General features: G+C 36.3%; 1 protein-coding gene across 1 annotated transcript in view; it reads left to right on the plus strand.

Moving 5' to 3' along the window:
• The window catches only part of LOC124622442 (putative helicase MOV-10), a 447,321-nt gene that overhangs the window by 276,387 nt on the left and 149,992 nt on the right, over positions 1–20,942 (plus strand). Inside the window, exon 12 of the mRNA XM_047148140.1 lies at positions 17,774–17,910. Coding sequence (XP_047004096.1) covers positions 17,774–17,910 — 137 coding nt within the window. The remainder of the gene's footprint in view (positions 1–17,773; positions 17,911–20,942) is intronic.

Genomic DNA, 20,942 nt, shown 5'->3' on the forward strand with positions numbered 1-20,942 from the left:
TGTGAGCATACGGTTTCGTTGAGCGACTGATCTGTCTTTTGCAAGCAGTTAACAGAGATCAGTGATGGTGTGGTGGGCTGAATCATGGCTGAATAACGGAGATTCCTGCATAGTTTTTCCTTCCCTTTCAACACCAAATGTAGCCCATGCTATGTATAATCAGTCCTCCTTAAAAACAGATTTACATCCAGTACCTTAGCATGACTGTACTAGGCAATATATTCCATCAAGAATGAGTTCATTTTGTATATTTTTTCATTCCAGTCCACCCTGTCAAATCTATAGGGTACTGTACACATAATCTCTTTAGTGTTCGTATATTTTGTGAGTAGCATGTTCACAGTGCATTGGTAATCCTTGTTATCTGATTCTGTATCATTTGTTCCAGCCAGAACAATAACACAGTCAGATTTACTGAAGTCCTTTACCTTTTCTTCAAGGTTATCAACAACATATTTCAACTGTGCTTTTGTCTTGACAACGGATGTCACAAAATATCTTGGTGGAAGTGTCTGATTTAATAAACTAGCACATGGTCATCCATGACTATCAGATAGAAATAAAATCTTGTGTCTTGTATATGCATGCTTTCCAATACTTAAAACTTCCTTGTAGCTGTCATTATTTATTTTACAGGAATTACTAAACACACTACTTCTTGATGATGCAAGAGCACTTTGTTTAATTTTGGAGTTTTTGTAATTGATTGTAGATAACTATCAAATACTATAACCAATAGCCCAAGGAAAGAAAGTGCTAAATGAATACACATCACTGTGTCACTCTTTGCCACAATACTGCCTATTACCACCCTCTAAAATTAAATACTCTTCTTCCCATGCTTCACTTCATCCATTCTACCTGTCTATCCATAACTCTTCTCTTTCTCCCTATCTCTGTCTTGGACACATGCATACACACTCACATGCAAACAAAAGCAAAAAATTAACTGTGTTTGGAGTGTAATATCCTAGACTATTTCTGTATGCTGGGAGCAGCTACTCTCATGTCTACAACACAATTTTGTAAATATCTGTATGGCAAAGTCTCTCCATAGCTCTGTAGATAGCAATCATTTTCACCTACAGCCATTTGTGCTTTGGTGTTGAAAGCTGTCAAAAGCACTGCCATTTGTTTGGGATTTCTTTAAGTTGACTCAACTGTAGGAATGTCTTAGCAGTAAGGAATAAATGTACTAAAACTTCATAAATGTTGCAACATTTTTTCACACATCTCAGTATTTATCATGTCATATCTCTTGAGCTATGCATCTTACAATGATTTAATTGTGTAGGTACATTCAATGGCCCATCTGTATACTGTCTGCAAAATGCATTGTGAATGGAGTAGATAGCAAAGAAGTAATAAATTTAAACATATTCACAATTTTTCTCTCCTCTCATTGTTTATGATTTAATATCTCCTTAACTACATGTGTTACCTTGATATAATATTGTATTTACAGCACATTTTCCATGCAATTAATACTTTGTATCTGTGCAATTAATACTTTGTATCTGTGTGTGAAATTGCCTCAAAAAATTATTCCATATGACCTCGATGAATGGAAGTATACAAAACAAACTAATTTTATAAAACTTTCATCACCAAATTTGCAATGACATGTAGAACCAATGTTACTGAACTCAAGTCTTTGAGAAGATCTGTAATGTGTGATTTTATTCCATGTTTGGATAAGTATACATACAAGACAGGTTTGTATGTCCTGACTGACTACAGTATGAATGTTCATGTGGCTAAGGTGATTGATGTTCTGTGTGATCCATCAGTGTTTCATGTTGGACATTGTAATGATTCATGTTGAATGTTACTCAAGTTTCTTCTGCCTGGTTGATTGATGAATGAATGCGAAATTTTCATGCTTCACAAAATTAATTCACATTAATTGACATCCAAACTGTACACTCGTCATGTAAACAAAACATGTACAAACTTCACTGATATCTTTGACTTCCAAAAGTAACTTCAAAACTGACCACTCAATGCATTGCTTTATATAGAATTTTAACAATAACTTCCAAAATAGAGCATTATTAATTTTGTACAATATTGATGTTACAATTAAAATTTACAAAATGTAAATAAACTGATGTTACAGCCGAATAAGGTATAAAATAGAATATTCAGTGACAATCTTTTGTAGTAATATCTTTAGTTTTCCATAAGAAAATCATTCTGAACTTTAATTACAATAATGTCTTTTGTATTATTTTAGTTATGTAATTAATTACAGTTTGGATTTGGTTACTAATATTCAATGGTAGCACAGAGCTCGTGCTTTATCTGATTACATACATAAAATGCACAAATAAGGCCTCAAATTCTGGAAATCGGAAAAGTGAGAGATGTAAACAATTGGAGAGTTAATTAGAAATGTAATTACAAAGAATATTAATTACAGAGGAAGACTAAAAAATAAATAACAAATGAAAATACATTGCTTGGTAATAACTTTTGAGCTGTTTCAGATAGTGAGGTCTTCTGAATTTTTAGATTACCATTTTGTTAATTAGAAACATTGATTTTTCATGCTAACATCTCTTCAGTCTCTAGTTATTTATTTCTAAGGTCTTATTACTTCAATCTCTTGATTAGTTACTTAATTTAGTATATGTACATAATTTTATCAATGATAACAATCCACCGATAATTATGACAGAGCACGTCCTTCCAGAACATTCCATATGCTTTTGCAATGAATATCAAGGTTTTTTTTATCAAATAGAACAGAATTATGTATATAAAGACACACATACAAGGCCTTAGGAAGCACTGTATTGTCCTATAACTTTCTGGATGCATATAAAAAAAAGTTTTTATCGGACATTTCATATGAGTCCTAAGGGAGGCTGTACCATTATAACATGTTGATTTTGTTTAACAGATGTTGCTGTTGAAGGTGGGAAAACATGGTTGACTGTTACTATTGTTCATATTGATTCTGCTCTCCATTCTTTGGTAACTGTGTGGAAAATTTGCCGCCTCATATGTTATCACACACAAGAAATGTATGGTAACCCACTTGTATGTTGCTATGAGAAGTGTCCATTACATTGTTGTGACCCCCCATTCCTATTGTGAGTGTTTCTGAGGATTTGATTGTACTGTCTGTCATCATTCTGCCATGCACGGTCAATATTGTCTACATAATGTAAAAATTCGTCAACACTGTCATCTGGTCCATATACAAGTCCCCACTGAAAACGGTGTGGTAGGCGCCGTTTCAGTGCGTCAATCTGTATCAGTTCGTCCAAAGGTTTGCTCAAATGTGACAATGTCCCTAATTGTTTTTCACAAAATTCTCGCATGCTAATTCCAAGACCTTGTGATATTTGCTACTGTTAAGAAATTCGGATTTTATTCTTGCCTGTTTGTTTTCCGACCAAAACTTTGCCAAGAATTGGCGTTCAAAATCGGCAAAAGACGTAGTATTTGTATCAATGTTTTGGTTTGCCCTTGTAAGGGCTTCACCATCCAAAAAACGTTTCGCAAATTTAACTTTAGCAGACTCTGGCATGTTAGGTTGGAAACTGTCTTTGCACTGATGCACAAAGTCAACTGGATGCAATTTCGCATCGCCTGGGTAACATTTTAAACTAACATTGTTACAACTATGCACAAACATCTGGTTTGAATCAAAATTGTACATTATATTATTTTGCAATTTTGAAACTTCAGAGCTGACTGTTTCCAGTTCTATTGTTACACTTTCTACTTTCTGGTCAATACAAGATATCTTATCAGAAACAACTTCAGAATTTCATTTCAATCTTTCCTCTACCAATTCTTTTTCTGAAACAATGAGTTCCTGCAATGTTTTTAACTCATCTTTTCGGTTCACTAATTCATTTAAAATGACTACTTCCGTGTTTTTGACATGTTCGTTAACTAATTCAATGCTTTTGTTTGTTTCTTTAAATTCGGAGATTGTGAAAGCCTCCAAACAGTCGACTTTGGTTTCTAACCTTTCTGTGTCACATGTAACAATTTATACTTTGTTATTTGTTGCGTTGATTTCTTCTCTTAATGATTTCAAATTTTGGTCCAGCTTTTCTGTGACCTCTTTAATGTTGCTACCTAATTGGTTATTTTGAGTTATCAGTTGTTCTAGTTTATTATTCAACAATTGAGATATCTGATCAATTAAATTCAGTTGCTGATTTGCTCCCGAAAAAGCATGAAAAGGTGAACAACTACTGCTCACGGAATTTGCTTCACTGTTTAAGTGTACATTTGGAGTTGAAGCATGAAATTGACGGCCTGACCGCGTGGTCATGCCTATTTGATTTAACTGAGTTTTGCTCATTTTGATCAAAGTGGCTAGACACTAGACAAAACACTTTCCTGCCTATCAGGTGAAATTGCCACACGTACACAATGAAACAAAAACAGAAAATTGTAGGACACAATTAAAAGGGGCACTTATCTGATTCATTCGCGATGTCATTCCAGAATATCACTTTTGCTCCTGGTGACGTCCGTGGCACAGTCTGCAACGTACAAGATTATGGTTCCTGCCTCTTGTACATGGAATTCTTGCGAGTCGTCCTCTGCACAGTCTTCCACTTGATCCCAGCTCCTCCACCACGTTGAGATGTTTATATTTTCCCACCTCCGCGTTGCAAATGTTTTGACTTTTGAGTGAAATGCCCAGTCGATGTGCTGTTGTTTTCACGTCAATTCTACCAACAGTGAGAGTTGTTTAGTTCTCTGGGTGTTGTAAAATTTCTGGATTCGTCTCGTCGCTGTGCAGCCTATGAAAAGGATTGCGGAAGACTCCCAAATAAATTCCAAAGTGCAGTGCAGTTTTAACACCAATATATTTCCTGGACTCTGGTGTCCGAGCCTGGTGAACTGTACCGGTTACATCACATGTACCCAAAATTGACATCAAACGACACAGAGTTCATAACAATCAACAAACGAGTGAGCCTACAATACATTTGCTCGCAACTCTAGCCAAAAAACGAGTGCCCCAAGGCGCCTGCGTGACCTCTATTTATACTTTTGTTAACAATTACCTACAATGAAAAATTACAATTTTATGTAAAATCACAATTAAAAGTTAAACCAAATATGAGCTACACATTGCTAAAAATTTACAATCTCAGTGCTGAACAAGGTGAACCTATTTTCAACTTAATTACGAGTTAATATAACATTTTCTGACTAATTATGTTACAGGTAAAAATTACATTTATAAATTTGTTTATAACAAATCAACTAGTGCCTGAATTTTAGTGTTAACATATATCGGAGATTCAATTAACATGCTTTATTTATATGTTCTATTTAATTTGCTGTGGTAATTTTATAATGATAGGTTTACTGGTACATCCTGACCATGTGCTACATTTCTTTCAATTAGTTACAGTATTAATTTCACATTTATATTGTGTTTTTCATATAAGAACAATGTTAATCAGCAAAGCATCATTTTCAAATTATGTGTATACTGAAATAGTGGTTATTTTTGTATGTAATTTGTAAACGGGTCACTTTACAATTGGGCAATTGGGACTGGTGTTTATCTTTAATGCTCTCCGAGGGGCTCTGATAGGTAGCATTGAGATACAGTAATATTTTTTGGGAGGATTTCATGAAGGATGGCTCTCATTTCAGGGCAGGATTTGAGGAAGTCGTATCCCTGCTGGAGAGCCACATTCAGAGTCTGATCCAGTCCCAGAAAGTATCATGTCACAAGTGGGGCACTTTTGGGGTTCTTGTGTGGGAGGTTCTGGGTTTGAGGAGATGAGGAAGTGGCTCTGGTTATTTGCTTCTGTACCAGGTCGGCAGGGTAGTTGCGGAATGCGAAAGCTGTTTTCAGGTTGTTGGTGTAATGGTTCAGGGATTCAGGATTGGAGCAGATTCGTGTGGCACGCAGACCTAGGCTGTAGGGAAGGGACCGTTTGATATGGAATAGGTGGCAGCTGTCATAATGGAGGTACTGTTGCTTGTTGGTGGGTTTGATGTGAACGGATGTGTGAAGCTGGCCATTGGACAGATGGAGGTCAACGTCGAGGAAAGTGGCATGGGATATGGAGTAGGACCAGATGAATCTGATGGAACCAAAGGAGTTGAGGTTGGAGAGGAAATACTGGAGTTCTTCTTCATTGCGAGTCCAGATCATGAAGATGTCATCAATAAATCTGTACCAAACTTTGGGTTGGCAGGCCTGGGTAACCAAGAAGGCTTCCTCTAAGCGACCCATAAATAGGTTGGCATACGAGGGGGCCATCCTGGTGCACATGGCTGTTCCCTTTAATTGTTGGTATGTCTGACCTTCAAAAGTGAAGAAGTTGTGAGTTAGGATGAAGCTGGCTAAGGTAATGAGGAAAGAGGTTTTAGGTAGGGTGGCAGGTGATCGGCGTGAAAGGAAGTGCTCCAACGCAGCGAGGCCCTGGACGTGCAGGATATTTGTGTATAGGGAAGTGGCATCAATGGTTACAAGGATGGTTTCCGGGGGTAACAGTTTGGGTAAGGATTCCAGGCGTTCGAGAATGTGGTTGGTGTCTTTGATGAAGGATGGGAGACTGCATGTAATGGGTTGAAGGTGTTGGTCTACATAGGCAGGGATACGTTCTGTGGGGGCTTGGTAACCAGCTACAATGGGGCGGCCGGGATGTTCGGGTTTGTGAATTTTAGGAAGTAGGTAGAAGGTAGGGGTGCAGAGTGTCAGTGGGGTCAGGAAGTTGATGGAGTCAGGTGAAAGGTTTTGTAGGGGCCCTAAGGTTCTGAGGATTCCTTGAAGCTCTGCCTGGACATCAGGAATGGGATTACTGTGGCAAACTTTGTATGTATTTCAAACTCCAATAACAAATTCCTTAATTGTTCCTCTTGTTGGTCATTAAGAGTTGTAGCTTCCCACACTTAAGAATCTACTACACTTTCAAAATCCTGATCCTCAGTCTCATCAAAATTTATGTTGTCATCAGACATCTGGTACTCACCTTGGTTCACAATGTTTTGCAATAGTCACAACTTTTCCCACAGTTTAAAATACAGAAATTAGTTTTCACATATGTATTACTTTTAGGTTCCAAATTAAACAATTCTTTAGCACTCCAGCTGAAACAAGCCTCCACCTTCTCTATCCAATCCATACTGAGAATTACATTTTCTTCCAGACTAGGGATCACTATGTATCCATGTTAAAAGGTCTTGTCTTCTATACTGAAAGTTAAAAGTACCTGAGATTTTACTAATTTGCTTTGATTACCTGCAGCTCCTCTTATCTTTACACCTACAATGGGCATTTCCACAAAATTCTTACTATACTCGATCTTGTCTCTAAATTGTTCAGATATACCACAAATCGGACTACCTGTATCAATCAAACAGTTGCCTTCCCTCTGATCAATCTTAATCTTGATGTAAGGAGACCCAAAATCTGAATCATCCTCTATGTTGTCAGACACTTCATGCAAAAGATCACCTTCAATTTCATCAAATGCTCCATCCAAACTGTCTTCACAAGGTTTTATCAACTTTACAAGTATCATACATTTCTTTGATTATTCATGTTGTGAGGTGAAGATTGAACACAATGAATAGTTCCATGACACAACTAACATCACTTGTTACAGAAGGAACACAAAACACATTACTGTCAAAATTACACTTCCTGCTTAGATCCTCTTTCACTTCATTCCACCAATTGGGGTATAAATTCTGACTAACCACAGCTAACTTATTCCAAAATGCACCTTTATCTAAGTTATTATCAATCTAGTCCCAAACAAACTTCAAGAAGTTTTAACCTTTATTCTCCACCTTCACGGATACCTCACCTTCACTGTTTGCATCATTACTCTGCATGACATTAATGAAAAACTGTTTTGACTGCACTGGTATTCCATGACCCTCCCTTACAACATCATATACGTCACTTACCTTACCTGTTTTCTCAACATAATTTACAAATAACTCTGAAACTTCATTATTCTTCAACTCCACAATAGTCCTCCAAAATTGCTCCATCAACATCACTGACAATACAAGTCTCATACCTCTTCACTTACCTCTCTCAGGCTTACTAACCTCAGTTACTTCACACCACTCATTCACATCTACACCCAAAATACTACCTAGTTCAGATCCAATACAGTCATCACCTGATTTATATACATCAATAATACTGTTTTTTGCCCAAAAGAATATATCATTAGTACATACTACATCAAAATTCCCACTATCTCACATTTGCGATTAGCTCTTACATCACCATAATTAAACATAGTATCAAAAAAATTTTGATTAAAACATAAATGACAAATCTGATATCCCTTCCGTTCAGTTTCACATACATGTGCCGTATCATTAACACTGTTATTACTGTCTAATTGCAAGTGTAACTTAGGGGTCCTGTGCTTGTTATGTTTCTTCGCCCCAAAACTGTGGACCTTCATTGTGGCAAACTGCTGTATCCTGAGTAGTGACTTCTATGATTGTTTCTTCTATTAAAATGGCCATCGTTATTCCCATTATTCCTATCCTGCTGCTGTTCAGAATTTACCTCTCTGTTGATACTTCGATCCTGATGGAGGTTACCATTATCTCTGTTTCTGTGATTACTCCCTTTGTGATTTCTATCATTCCTATAAATTATGGTACATACTTCTTTCTACTGGCCTATCCAGCCTGTCAGCTGTTCTGTTCAAGACAATCATCAAGTCCATGTACCAAATCCAACTGCAACCTTTCTGGTAATCTCCTTTTAAGCGCATCAGTCAAGGTCATTTCATCAAATAGTTTGCCAAGGTGTGCTAATTTTTTAAGTTGGTTCACACAAAACACTTTCAAAGTGCTGACCCTATTCCTATAATTAGGACTATTAAAAAATTCACTTTTGTTTCTCCCCTGTTCTGCTTCTCACCAAAATTTATTTAAAAAACTTTTCTCGAAACTCTGATATGTTTCACATGACTCAAATTTAAATTTAACCACGACAGCACTTCGCCTTCGAGAAATCTTTTAACAAATTAAATTTTTTTATTGTCATTCATGCCTAACATAAAGCTATCTCTGCAGTTGTGCAGAAAGTCCACTGGATGTTAATTATCTAATTGAAAACTTTTGATACGAGTGTTGGACCATGCAATACCATTGTTCGCACACAGATTTTTGTTAATACAACTTTCCTGAACTGCTGAAATTTTTTGATCTAAAACAGTTGCATCAGTTTGCATTTTGTTTTTTTACATTTAAAATTATTTGGTTTAAACTGGGGACTTTTTGTTGGGTGGTAGCTCCAAACACAAACAGTTTTTCCACTACAGCTTTCTGTTCAACTCTGATGTCATCAACATTCTTTGATTATTTCACTGACTCAGCTACAATCTCATTTTCTAAAACATTAAAATTTTTTTCTAAAACATTAACTTTTTAATTCAGACTTCTTAACCTCTCGGGCAACACATTTTTTACCCCTGAAACTTGATTACTAAGTTTTCTTATGTGATCGTGTATTATGTCCATTTTACTATTGTCTTCAGTTTTCAAGTCATTTAATTGTCCTTGTAGTGAAGCAAGTTTGCTATCATTATCTGCTCTTACTTCAGTTAACTGATCGTTAATTGCACTAAATTTGCTATTGTTGTCTGTCTTCATTTCCTCTAGTTTTGCCAAAATTAACTGAGAAACAGTAGTCTTTCTTTACTGTCTATGATTCGACTTGGCTCAAACATGTCCTGACTGGAATCTGTAGCTTTCATTTGTACCTCACTTTTGTTTTTGTTCCTATTTATTTTGTTAACAAGCACATGAGTCCACAAAGAAATTAACTTCACAAATAGTTTTACTTATATTTCCTTTTCAATGTCCCTGGTTATAGTAGTAAAGTCCTCTTCACTTTCATTGATCAAGTCCATTATTATTGGTAGTACATCGTCACTGTTGGTGTAAAGATCCTTTGTTGGACAGCCTTCAGGTTTGCTCCACATGATCGGAAATTAATTTGTACATCAATTTCAAAAATCAATGAAATAAAACAATTTCTGCAACAAACGAAACTTCCTTATTTGCCAATTAATCATGGACAATGCCCACACTTGTAATCTCTCCCCTCCTTCCTAATTGCATCTATTGTCCAGTCTTTTATGAAGGTTTGAGAGGAGCGAAGGTTACAATAAACTTTCTAGTTTAGTTATCTTTCCATGTTGAGTTGGTTGCAGTTCTTCTTGTCTAGGGGTCTCATTCCTGAAGCGGAAAAATGTCACATTTTAGGTCCTCACAGTTGAATTGAACTCAATAATTTTGAAGACTTTTGTTGCAGAATTTTTGTTTTTATGTAAATATATTTTCTCTTATTTTAGTATATAATACAGTATTTTGATTTTTCACATTAACAGAGCCGAAATTACATTGTTCGCAGAAAAATACATCCTTCTACCATAGAGGCATGCTTGCCACTCTCTCACACTCTGTGTAAATAACAATATTCCAAAGGGTTTACAATTTTTCTTAACAAATGAATTTCTACTAGTATCTGTTACATTATTAATTTTGATTATTATTCCATAAATGAATCCAGAAATAAACATAGTACATAGTGCACAATTGTGTAATTAATAATAACATTTTTAAGTGTGCCAATAATTGATAATTTCAAATGTTCCTAAAAAAATAATAATTTAGTAATGCTAGAGGAAGATGTTCCATTACACTGTCAAAAATGGATTCTGTATTGATATTTATTAGAGGTCATGGTACTGACATGAAATCCAGTTTTGTTGGTAACATGACTCTGTATACTGGTAATAGTATTTGATCTGCATGTATAATAGTATAATACAGTATGTGTATAATGGTATATGATCTGTAGTGTCAGCCATTAACCACACGAGGGTATACTGAGAACCTGTAGACATATATTTCCTTTCTCCTCATACTGTATCCTTACTGATGATGATGATGATGATATATTAAGCCTTGTACAAAACTGAATCAAATATGTTTTTTTCATAAGTCAAATGATGAACCATTCAACAAGAGCCAATCAATAATACTTTTGAATATTTTGTTTATGACTCCTGCTGTTTTCATATGGGCTTGATTGGGATGCTTGTAATACCTGCAAAAACCACTATTTATGTTTTGTCAGTGTATAGTAGTAGTTTAGATTAGATTCACTTATTGTATTTATAATAAGAATAGGAATGCCTCTAGAACTCAACCCATATGGAACACAAATAATAATTTGCCCCCATTTCAAAGAACATTCATCACAAGACCCAAATGAGCTATCTAATTGATCCTTTGCTTCCCATCAGTTAAATATAATGTGAACCACTTAGTTGTTGTACCTCAAAATTCATAAACTTTAATTTTTTCTGGAAGAAGCTTGTGTTTTGCACAGTCAAATGCTGTGGACACATCATAAAAAAGTCCATTAATAAAACCTCGTCATTCAGCTATTTGAACACAAGGTAAGTGAATCTCATATTTGCAGATATGCCCAGCTGTTCCTAAGTACATTATCTTTCCCAAAACTTTTGATAAGGATGTCTATAGTGAAATGGGTTACTAATTATCAATGTACGTCCTGTTACCTTTCTTAAACAGAGGTCCAACAACTGCACACTTTTGGCCTGCATAGAAAGATACCTTGTGAAAGTGATTCATTTAATATACAGCTGAGTACAGTGACTATATCAGAAGAATATGCTTTTAATATTTTACCAACCCAAATATTATTTTTAAGATGGTAATTTATTTTCCTGATTTACATGGCCATAGGTGGAGTATGCAGAGTCATTCACTGATTCCTCAATTTTTTTAGAAAATGAGCATTGAAGAGGCTTACTTTGTGTTTGATGTCTTGAATCATCTGGTAATTATGTTGAAATACTAGATCATTTTGTTCCCTTATAGACTTTTCCATTTCCTTTCTTTGATTTTGTTCTCAGAATTATCAGTGGATTACCTAATATGTTTCACAGCTGCATGCATGTGCTTATCCTGATATAGTTCCTGCTACATGATACTTGAAAGCCTTTGATAACAAGGTTTCTTTGATTTAGTGCTGATCTATAACCTACAATTTATTATTATTGTGTGCTCTGATTTTAATGTAAATTTAGCAGCATCGCATGAAGCCAATGATTTAATAAATGTGCTCGCAACACTCTCCATGAAAAATATTGTAAAAGAATCTACTAGAATAACTCCACTTCTTCGTATTCCATTGACACAATCATTGTAAATTGTTACCCTGCCCCATTAATAAAACTTGAGAACTTGTCAAATGGTCTCTCTGACCACCAAGGCCACCTGTTTGATGTAAGCCTGCCATATAAAAAAAATTCCATGTCCACCTCACCTAAAATATGTCACAGGAGTGCATTAATGATCCTGATAGTTTACAGTTACTTAAAGATTTGTTAAAACAACTTTGAGAAAATGTTTACCTAGAAGAAGCCACTGACAAAATGGCTAAGAATTTTGCTGACACACTGTGCCATTGTTCTGATATTGCCTTCCCTCTTAAGAAGCAAGTAACTAGGACCCGCAGGAAACCTGAATACAAAGGGTGGATCACACAAGGGATACTCACCTTCTGCAAAACTAAGCAAAGACTATGCATGGAAAGTAAAAGTGACAGAGGCCCTAATTTTTAAAATTATTTTTAAAAAAATTCTTCAAAAAGTGACATCCAAGGCAAAAAAGCTCTCAGTCAACCAGTACATTAAAAATACAAATAAAAGAGTAAAGCTGCATGGAAAGCTGTCAGTGGTACTACAGGAACAAGCCTAAACAACCACTGCCTGATTTTCTAAAAGAGAATGGGGAAAAAAGAATGAGATCCTAAAGAAATAAGTGAATTGTTTAATGCACATTTCACAAATAACATAAAACAGTATTTCTTCAGGAATGACCAAATCACAAAACACTTTTGAAATAGAGCTAAAAAAAATGAGACAGGTCACTCTTCTTAACACCAACATCAGCTGCAGAGGTTATAAAAATCATCAGAGAAACAAGAATCTCAAATTCTTGTGGTACTGGTGGTTTGCCTGATCATTTAATAAAAAATATTGCCACAGAAATTGCTGGACCCTTTTGTGATGTAATAAACAGTTCATTAAGAAATGGCTACTTTCTGGAACTCTTCAAAATTGGAAAAGTTGTCCATATGACATAAATAATGTCCCTCTTACCAGCACTATCAAAGGTAATTGAAAAAGCCATCTGCAGTCATGTATTAGAATTCCTGAATTAGAAAACTTATTTTCTGAACATCAGTATGAGTTTAGCAAGCACAGATCTGTTAAAGAAGGTCCTTTTGCTCTCTGTGACCAAATAATCACTTCTTTCAATCACAGAGAATTCTCCTCTGGATAGTTCATTGACATAACCCAAGCATTTGATTTGGTTAATCAACAGATATTGCTTCACAAAGTAGACACATATGCATCTGAGATATGTATAATCAGTGATTTGAATCATAATTAACAAATAGTATGCAAGTAGTTGAAGTCTCTAGCACTAGCAAAGAAAAAACTTGCTCTAGTAAAGCCCTAATTACCTATGGTGTGCCACAAGGCTCTGTCCCAAGTCCCCTTTTCTTTTGGCTTCTTATTAATGAACCTTCTTAAATTTTCTTCTGTACTTACAATTGTAAGACATTTCCAGGGGCAGATGTGGACTCTGACCACAATCTATTGGTTATGAACTGTTGATTAAAACTGAAGAAACTACAAAAAGGTGGGAATTTAAGGAGATGGGACCTGGATAAACTGAAAAAATCAGAGGTTGTACAGAGTTTCAGGGAGAGCATAAGGGAACGATTGACAGGATTGGGGGAAAGAAATACAGTAGAAGAAGAATGGGTAGCTTTGAGGGATGAAGTAGTGAAGGCAGCAGAGGATCAAATAGGTAAAAAGATGAGGGCTAGTAGAAACCCTTGGGTAAAAGAAGAAAAATTGAATTTAATTGATGCAAGGAGAAAATATAAAAATGCAGTAAATGAAGCAGGCAAAAAGGAATACAAACATCTCAAAAATGAGATCGACGGGAAGTGCGAAATGGCTAAGCAGGGATAGCTAGAGGACAAATGTAAGGATGTAGAGGCTTATCTCACTGGGGGTAAGATAGATACTGCCTACAGGAAAATTAAAGAGACCTTTGGAGAAAGGAGAACCACTTGCATGAATATCAAGAGCTTTGATGGAAACCCAGATCTAAGCAAAGAAGGGATAGCAGAAAGGTGGAAGGAGTATATAGAGGGTCTATACAAGGGCGGTGTACTTGAGGACAATATTATGGAAATGGAAGAGGATGTAGATGAAGATGAAATGGGAGATATGATACTGCGTGAAGAGTTTGACAGAGCACTGAAAGACCTGAGTCGAAACAAGGCCCCGGGAATAGACAACATTCCATTAGAACTACTGACAGCCTTGGGAGAGCCATTCCTGACAAAACTCTACCATCTGGTGAGCAAGATGTATGAGACAGGCGAAATACCCTCAGACTTCATGAAGAATATAATAATTCCAATCCCAAAGAAAGCAGGTGTTGACAGATGTGAAAATTACCAAACTATCAGTTTAATAAGCCACAGCTGCAAAATACTAGCACGAATTCTTTATAGACGAATGGAAAAACTAGTAGAAGCCGACCTTGGGGAAGATCAGTTTTGATTCCATAGAAATGTTGGAACACGTGAGGCAATACTGACCCTACGACTTATTTGAGAAAGTAGATTAAGCAAAGGCAAACCTGTGCTTCTAGCATTTGTAGACTTAGAGAAAGCTTTTGACAATGTTGACTGGAATACTCTCTTTCAAATTCTAAAGGTGTCAGGGGTAAAATACAGGGAGCAAAAGGCTATTTACAATTTGTACAGAAACCAGATTGCAGTTATAAGAGTCGAAGGGTATGAAAGGGAAGCAATGGATGGGAAGGGAGTGAGACAGGGTTGTAGCCTCTCCCTGATGTTATTCAATCTGTATATTGAGCAAGCAATAAAGGAAACAAAAGGAAAGTTGAGAGTGGGTATTAAAATCCATGGAGAAGAAATAAAAACTTTGAGGTTAGCCGATGACAATGTAATTCTGTCAGAGACAGCAAAGGACTTGGAAGAACAGTTGAACGGAATGGACAGTGTCTTGAAAGGAGGGTATAAGATGAACATCAACAAAAGCAAAACGAGGATAATGGAATGTAGTCGAATTAGGTCGAGTGATGCTGAGGGAATTAGATTAGGAAATGAGACACTTAAAGTAGTAAAGGAGTTTTGCTATTTGGGATGCAAAATAATTGATGATGGTCGAAGTAGAGAGGATATAAAATGTAGACTGGCAATGGCAAGGAAAGCGTTTCTGAAGAAGAAAAATTTGTTAACATCAAGTATAGATTTAAGTGTCAGGAAGTCGTTCCAGAAAGTATTTGTATGGAGTGTAGCCATGTATGGAAGCGAAATGTGGACGATAAATAGTTTAGGCAAGAAGAGAATAGAAGCTTTTGAAATGTGGTGCTACAGAAGAATGCTGAAGATTAGATGGGTAGATCACATAACTAAAGAGGAGGTATTGAATAGAATTGGGGAGAAGAGGAGTTTGTGGCACAACTTGACTAGAAGAAGGGATCGGTTGGTAGGACATGTTCTGAGACATTGAGGGATCACCAATTTAGTATTGGAGGGCAGCGAGGAGGGTAAAAATTGTAGAGGGAGACCAAGTGATGAATACTAAGCAGATTCAGAAGGATGTAGGCTGCAGTAGGTACTGGGAGATGAAGAAGCTTGCACAGGAGAGAGTAGCATGGAGAGCTGCATCAAACCAGTCTCAGGACTGAAGACCACAACAACAACAGTATTTTCTGATGATACAAATCTATTATTCAATAGCATATCAGTGCAACAAATGATTGATCAAATATCAGATACAAAGAGTAGGCTGCTGTCCTGGCTCTACAGAAATAAACTGGTTCTGAATGCAAATAAAACATCACACATGCTCTTCTATCCATCAAAAAATCCCTCTGCTCAAATGACACCAATATTAATAGAAGGCCATGAAATCAATCAAGTAAAAGCAATTAAATTTTGGGGAATGTGGGTAGATAACACTTTGAAATGGGATGTGCACAGGGATAAAGTACTGAATAAGCTGAGCAGCCTCTGTTATGCTTTTAGAATCCTCAGCTAAAGATGCAACAACATAGATTCATTAAAAACAGTGTACTGAGGTCTTGTTCATTCCATTTTAGCATATGGCATCCCCTGCTGGGGTCATCACACAAAAAAATCTTTGTAATGCAGAAAAGGCAATTAAAGATAATGAAGCATGAGCATCCTAGATCATCAGCAAAGCCAATTTTCAAAGACTTGAAAATTTTACCAGTAGCCTATATTTATATAATAGAAACAGTCTTATCTGTTAAAAAAACATGCACCTCTTCACAATAAATAGGGGATATACATGACCACAATGCGAGAACAAATTTGAACTTTGTCTGCTGCCCCAGAGAGTAAGTAGGTGTCAAGCTGGTGTCAGGAATATAGTCACTCAGCTGTACAATAAACTTCTTATGACCATAAGAAATAGTGAAGGACTGTCATTCAGGAAAAAAATAAAATAACTATTTTTCACACACACCTTTTACTCTGTTGATGAGTACTTAAAGGCAAATTTACTATAACTCTCCAAAATTCCTTCCCAAAAAAATAAGAACACAAGCTCACTATTCATCAAAAAACACATTAAATTTATTTTTACTTATTCTTAATCTTGCTTTATATACTGAAATAAATTGCACTGTATGTCAACTGAGTTAGGACTGTACAGAAATAAGCCTATATTTTTGTACTTATTGTAATTTCTTAATTCCCATCATGCATTGTAATCCCATATATATTGCTGTTACTTCCCCATATGAATGTAAACTGTCCTCTGTGCGTATTTAGCTTTATGTCAGTTTTTAATTCAATGTACATGTAAATTGTCCCCTATGTGTTTTTAGCTTTTGACCATTTTTTATGCCATCATACATGTTAGCTTATTCATTTTATAATATTTAACTTTAATACTGTTTGTATTGTCTTATAAAAATTCAAACAACTGTCATACAATTAATGTTAACCATGTCCTATATCTTTGTACAACATGCCAGGCACAATAAATAAATAAATTAAATAAGTGTCATATTTCATGGTTTTTGTTTGGAAATAATGGTTAATGGTGCAGAGAAATTAACTTAGAAATGCATGAATTTAGAATTTTCATCAATTGTGTAGTGTACCTCAACATAACTTATGCTTCTCATGTTCCTTGTAAAAGTGCCTGTTGTGAGCTCATTAACTGTTTGAATGGTTTCTTGAGAGTTCAGTCCAGTATGTCTCTTTTTAATACTGAGTTACTACGTCGTAACACAATGGAAATAGCTTCTTTGTGGACTAGAATTTTTCTTGTTAGGAGATACACCATGGGGAGGGGGGGGGGGGGGGACCAGAAAATGGAGTCTGAAACACAAACTTACTTCTTACTGCAATAGAAAAAACAGTGGACCATCCATGGCTGACATATATTTTGTTGCTGACACCAAATGAAACGACCTCATTCTCCATTAGCTGCCTTACACAAGTTGTAAGGCAATATTATGGCATTATCAGAATACCACTGCACTTCTCTGTAGCAACAAATATTGTTACTTGATTATGTGGTTCCAGTTTTCCTCACTTCTTGTCACTGTTCCATACATTTGTTGACAAATACATTCTACTGATTTATTATTAATGGTTGCTTTGCAGTTATGGAAAAATTGTGATGGTGCTCGTATTTTAGCATGCACGCCATCCAATGCAGCTGCAGATGTTCTGACTACACGAATTCTGCAACAAATTCCAAACAAGAGCATCTTACGTATGTATGCTGACTGTTGGACAGGGTAAGTGTTTCTTAAGGGGGAAATAACCTGAAGAACAATGCCAGTTCATTGTACTATAATTGTGTATTTTAGTGCAACAAACTATTTGCGTATATTTATGCATCCAGATTCTGTAATGTAACTGACATGAAGAAACATTAATGTTTATCCCAAATTATAAAAATTGGGTTGCACTGACGTAAGATAGTGAATCCGTTGCTTTGCTTACCTTCCGAATCAGTAAATGTTGAAAAACAGAATTCACTCATTATTTGCATATCATGTTTCAAAAAACTCATAATGAAGGAGAGCTTTCAAGGATGTAAAACACGCAGGCAGAAGGAGCTACTGCAGGCCACTTCTGTAGAATATGCTAACAACATATTGCAAATGGCAATACACTCTCACTGATAAGTGTGAGAATTACCTCTAGTTCACTGAGAGATAGATTTGGATATATTTATCAGGACAGAAAGTAGGTGCTTTGATAAAAACAAAAACTGTCCTCTGACACTACTCAGCTATTTTTTTTAACTAAATGATCCATGACATTTCAGGAAAGGAGTAAAGGATCTAATGTAATTCCTTAAAATTAAAAAAAAACTGTTAACTGCCTACATATATATAGAAATGAAAATATGATGGCTAGATTAGTTTGAGTTGTCAGTCTACCCATCCTCATATCATGCTCATATGAGATGCAAGTTGAACAAAAACTGGATGTACTGCAAATAGCCATGTCATGCAATAGCTTGCCTCTGTATAAGAGATCAGTTCAATAAAAAATTTTGTTTGTAACAGCAGAAAAGAGAGAGATACACCATCTAACACATAAAAATGAATGTATGGGTGTTTGTTCGTATGTTATGCAATGCCATACTGTTCAGTCGATTGTGATGAAACTTTGCAGACTTATTGTTTCCACTTGTGTGATATAGGCATAGTACAATTAACATACAGTATGTTGCACACTTGTACTGGCAAATGTATTTGAAAAAGCATGCGAGATGTTTGAATATGACAGAAACAAACAGATTAGTGTTTCATGGTGTGTTACACATCTCGATATCGATAAATGTGGGTCATATCTAATCAAAATTTTCCATTGCAAACAGTAACTTTTTCTGTTTCTTCTAGTGAATCAGTGAACAATATTTTGGTTGTACAAGGGTATATTGTGTTAATTTCTTTGTCAAAGAATATGCCACCCAAACGTTCATCACTTAGTAGATCTACTGGCGCAGCACGTAGAAATAAGGGAATTAATGCCTCTCAAATAAGCGAGGAATGACAAGCGAGCAATGAAGCAGATCATTTATGAATTACTCATTCCAGTGGATCAGAATCTCAAGATCAACATGTGGCAAGAACTGAAAGAGAATGTTTATGTGCTACCTATCACATGCATCATAATCCTAAGACCAACATGCAGCAAGAAATGAAGCAGATTGTTTATGAATTGCTTATTCATATGCATCACAATCAGGAGGTCGACATGCTGCGACAATCGAAACAGAACATTTATGTCCTACCCGTTGCAGGCACCAGAATCAGAAGTCCAGCATGCAGTGAGCATCAAAAGAGAGCTTTTGTGAGCCCTCGCTCACACACATCAGAATGAGAAGACCAACTTGCAGCAAGAATTGTCTCTGGGTGACTCACCTGATCGCAAACATTTTTTGCAGAACATTCGCTAATATAATTCAGTGTTTCAAATGACATCTTTTGGAGCCAACAAAGTTTTCCAAGATCAGAACATGCCTGTTTTCAAAATTCAAAGATAAATACGTCATCATGTTGGTTCATTTCTATCCATTTCCAATTCTGAACATACGTTTCTACAAATCTATGTTATGAGTGGTGATGAAGCACAGCTGATCAATACTGTGTGCAATTCCAGGCACTAAATGGTACATTATGCCCTATTTGCAAACATTTTTCCACCAACACAATGCATTGATAAAATTATTTAAAACTTCAATTGACACTTACCAGTGGATAACTATGCAATTCAAGCACTATCTGACAAAACACCATTCGGACAGCGTGTTGGACACCACAACGCACCCACCATCAATGAAGTTCCAATTCTCATAGTTGGCGAAGACTGTGATACATATAATATAATTTGTCAGTGATGTAATAATACAGTTCTACGTGTCGCTGAAACACATCAATTATACGATGCGCTGCAGTATCCTAAATTTTTTGGGAGGGGCAGAATGGATATCACTTCAATATTATGCAAATCCCTCCCCATGAACCATGGACCTTGCCGTTGGTGGCGAGGCTTGCGTGCCTCAGCGATACAGATGGCCGTACCGTAGGTGCAACCACAACGGAGGGGTATCTGTTGAGAGGCCAGACAAACATGTGGTTCCTGAAGAGGGGCAGCAGCCTTTTCAGTAATTGCAGGGGCAACAGTCTGGATGATTGACTGATCTGGCCTTGTAACACTAACCAAAACGGCCTTGCTGTGCTGGTACTGCGAACGGCTGAAAGCAAGGGGAAACTACAGCTGTAATTTTTCCCAAGGGCATGCAGCTTTACTGTATGATTAAATGATGATGGCGTCCTCTTGGGTAAAATATTCCGGAAGTAAAATAGTCCCCCATTCGGATCTCCGGGCGGGGACTACTCAAGAGGATGTCATTATCAGGAGAAAGAAAACTGGCGTTCTACGGATCGGAGCTTGGAATGTCAGATTCTTTAATCGGGCAGGTAGGTTAGAAAATTTAAAAAGGGAAATGGATAGGTTAAAGTTAGATATAGTGGGAATTAGTGAAGTTTGGTGTCAGGAGGAACAAGACTTCTGGTCAGGTGACTAAAGGGTTATAAACACAAAATCAAATAGTGATAATGCAGGAGTAGGTTTAATAATAGTGAACGCATTATTGTGGCCAAGATAGATACGAAGCCCACGCGTACCACAGTAGTACAAATTTATATGCCAGCTAGCTCCGCAGATGACGAAGAGATTGATGAAATGTATGATGAGATAAAAGAAATTATTCAGATAATGAAGGGAGATGAAAATTTAATAGTCACGGGTG

Source organism: Schistocerca americana, chromosome 7 (assembly GCF_021461395.2).
Source record: "Schistocerca americana isolate TAMUIC-IGC-003095 chromosome 7, iqSchAmer2.1, whole genome shotgun sequence".
Lineage (NCBI taxonomy): Eukaryota > Metazoa > Arthropoda > Insecta > Orthoptera > Acrididae > Schistocerca > Schistocerca americana.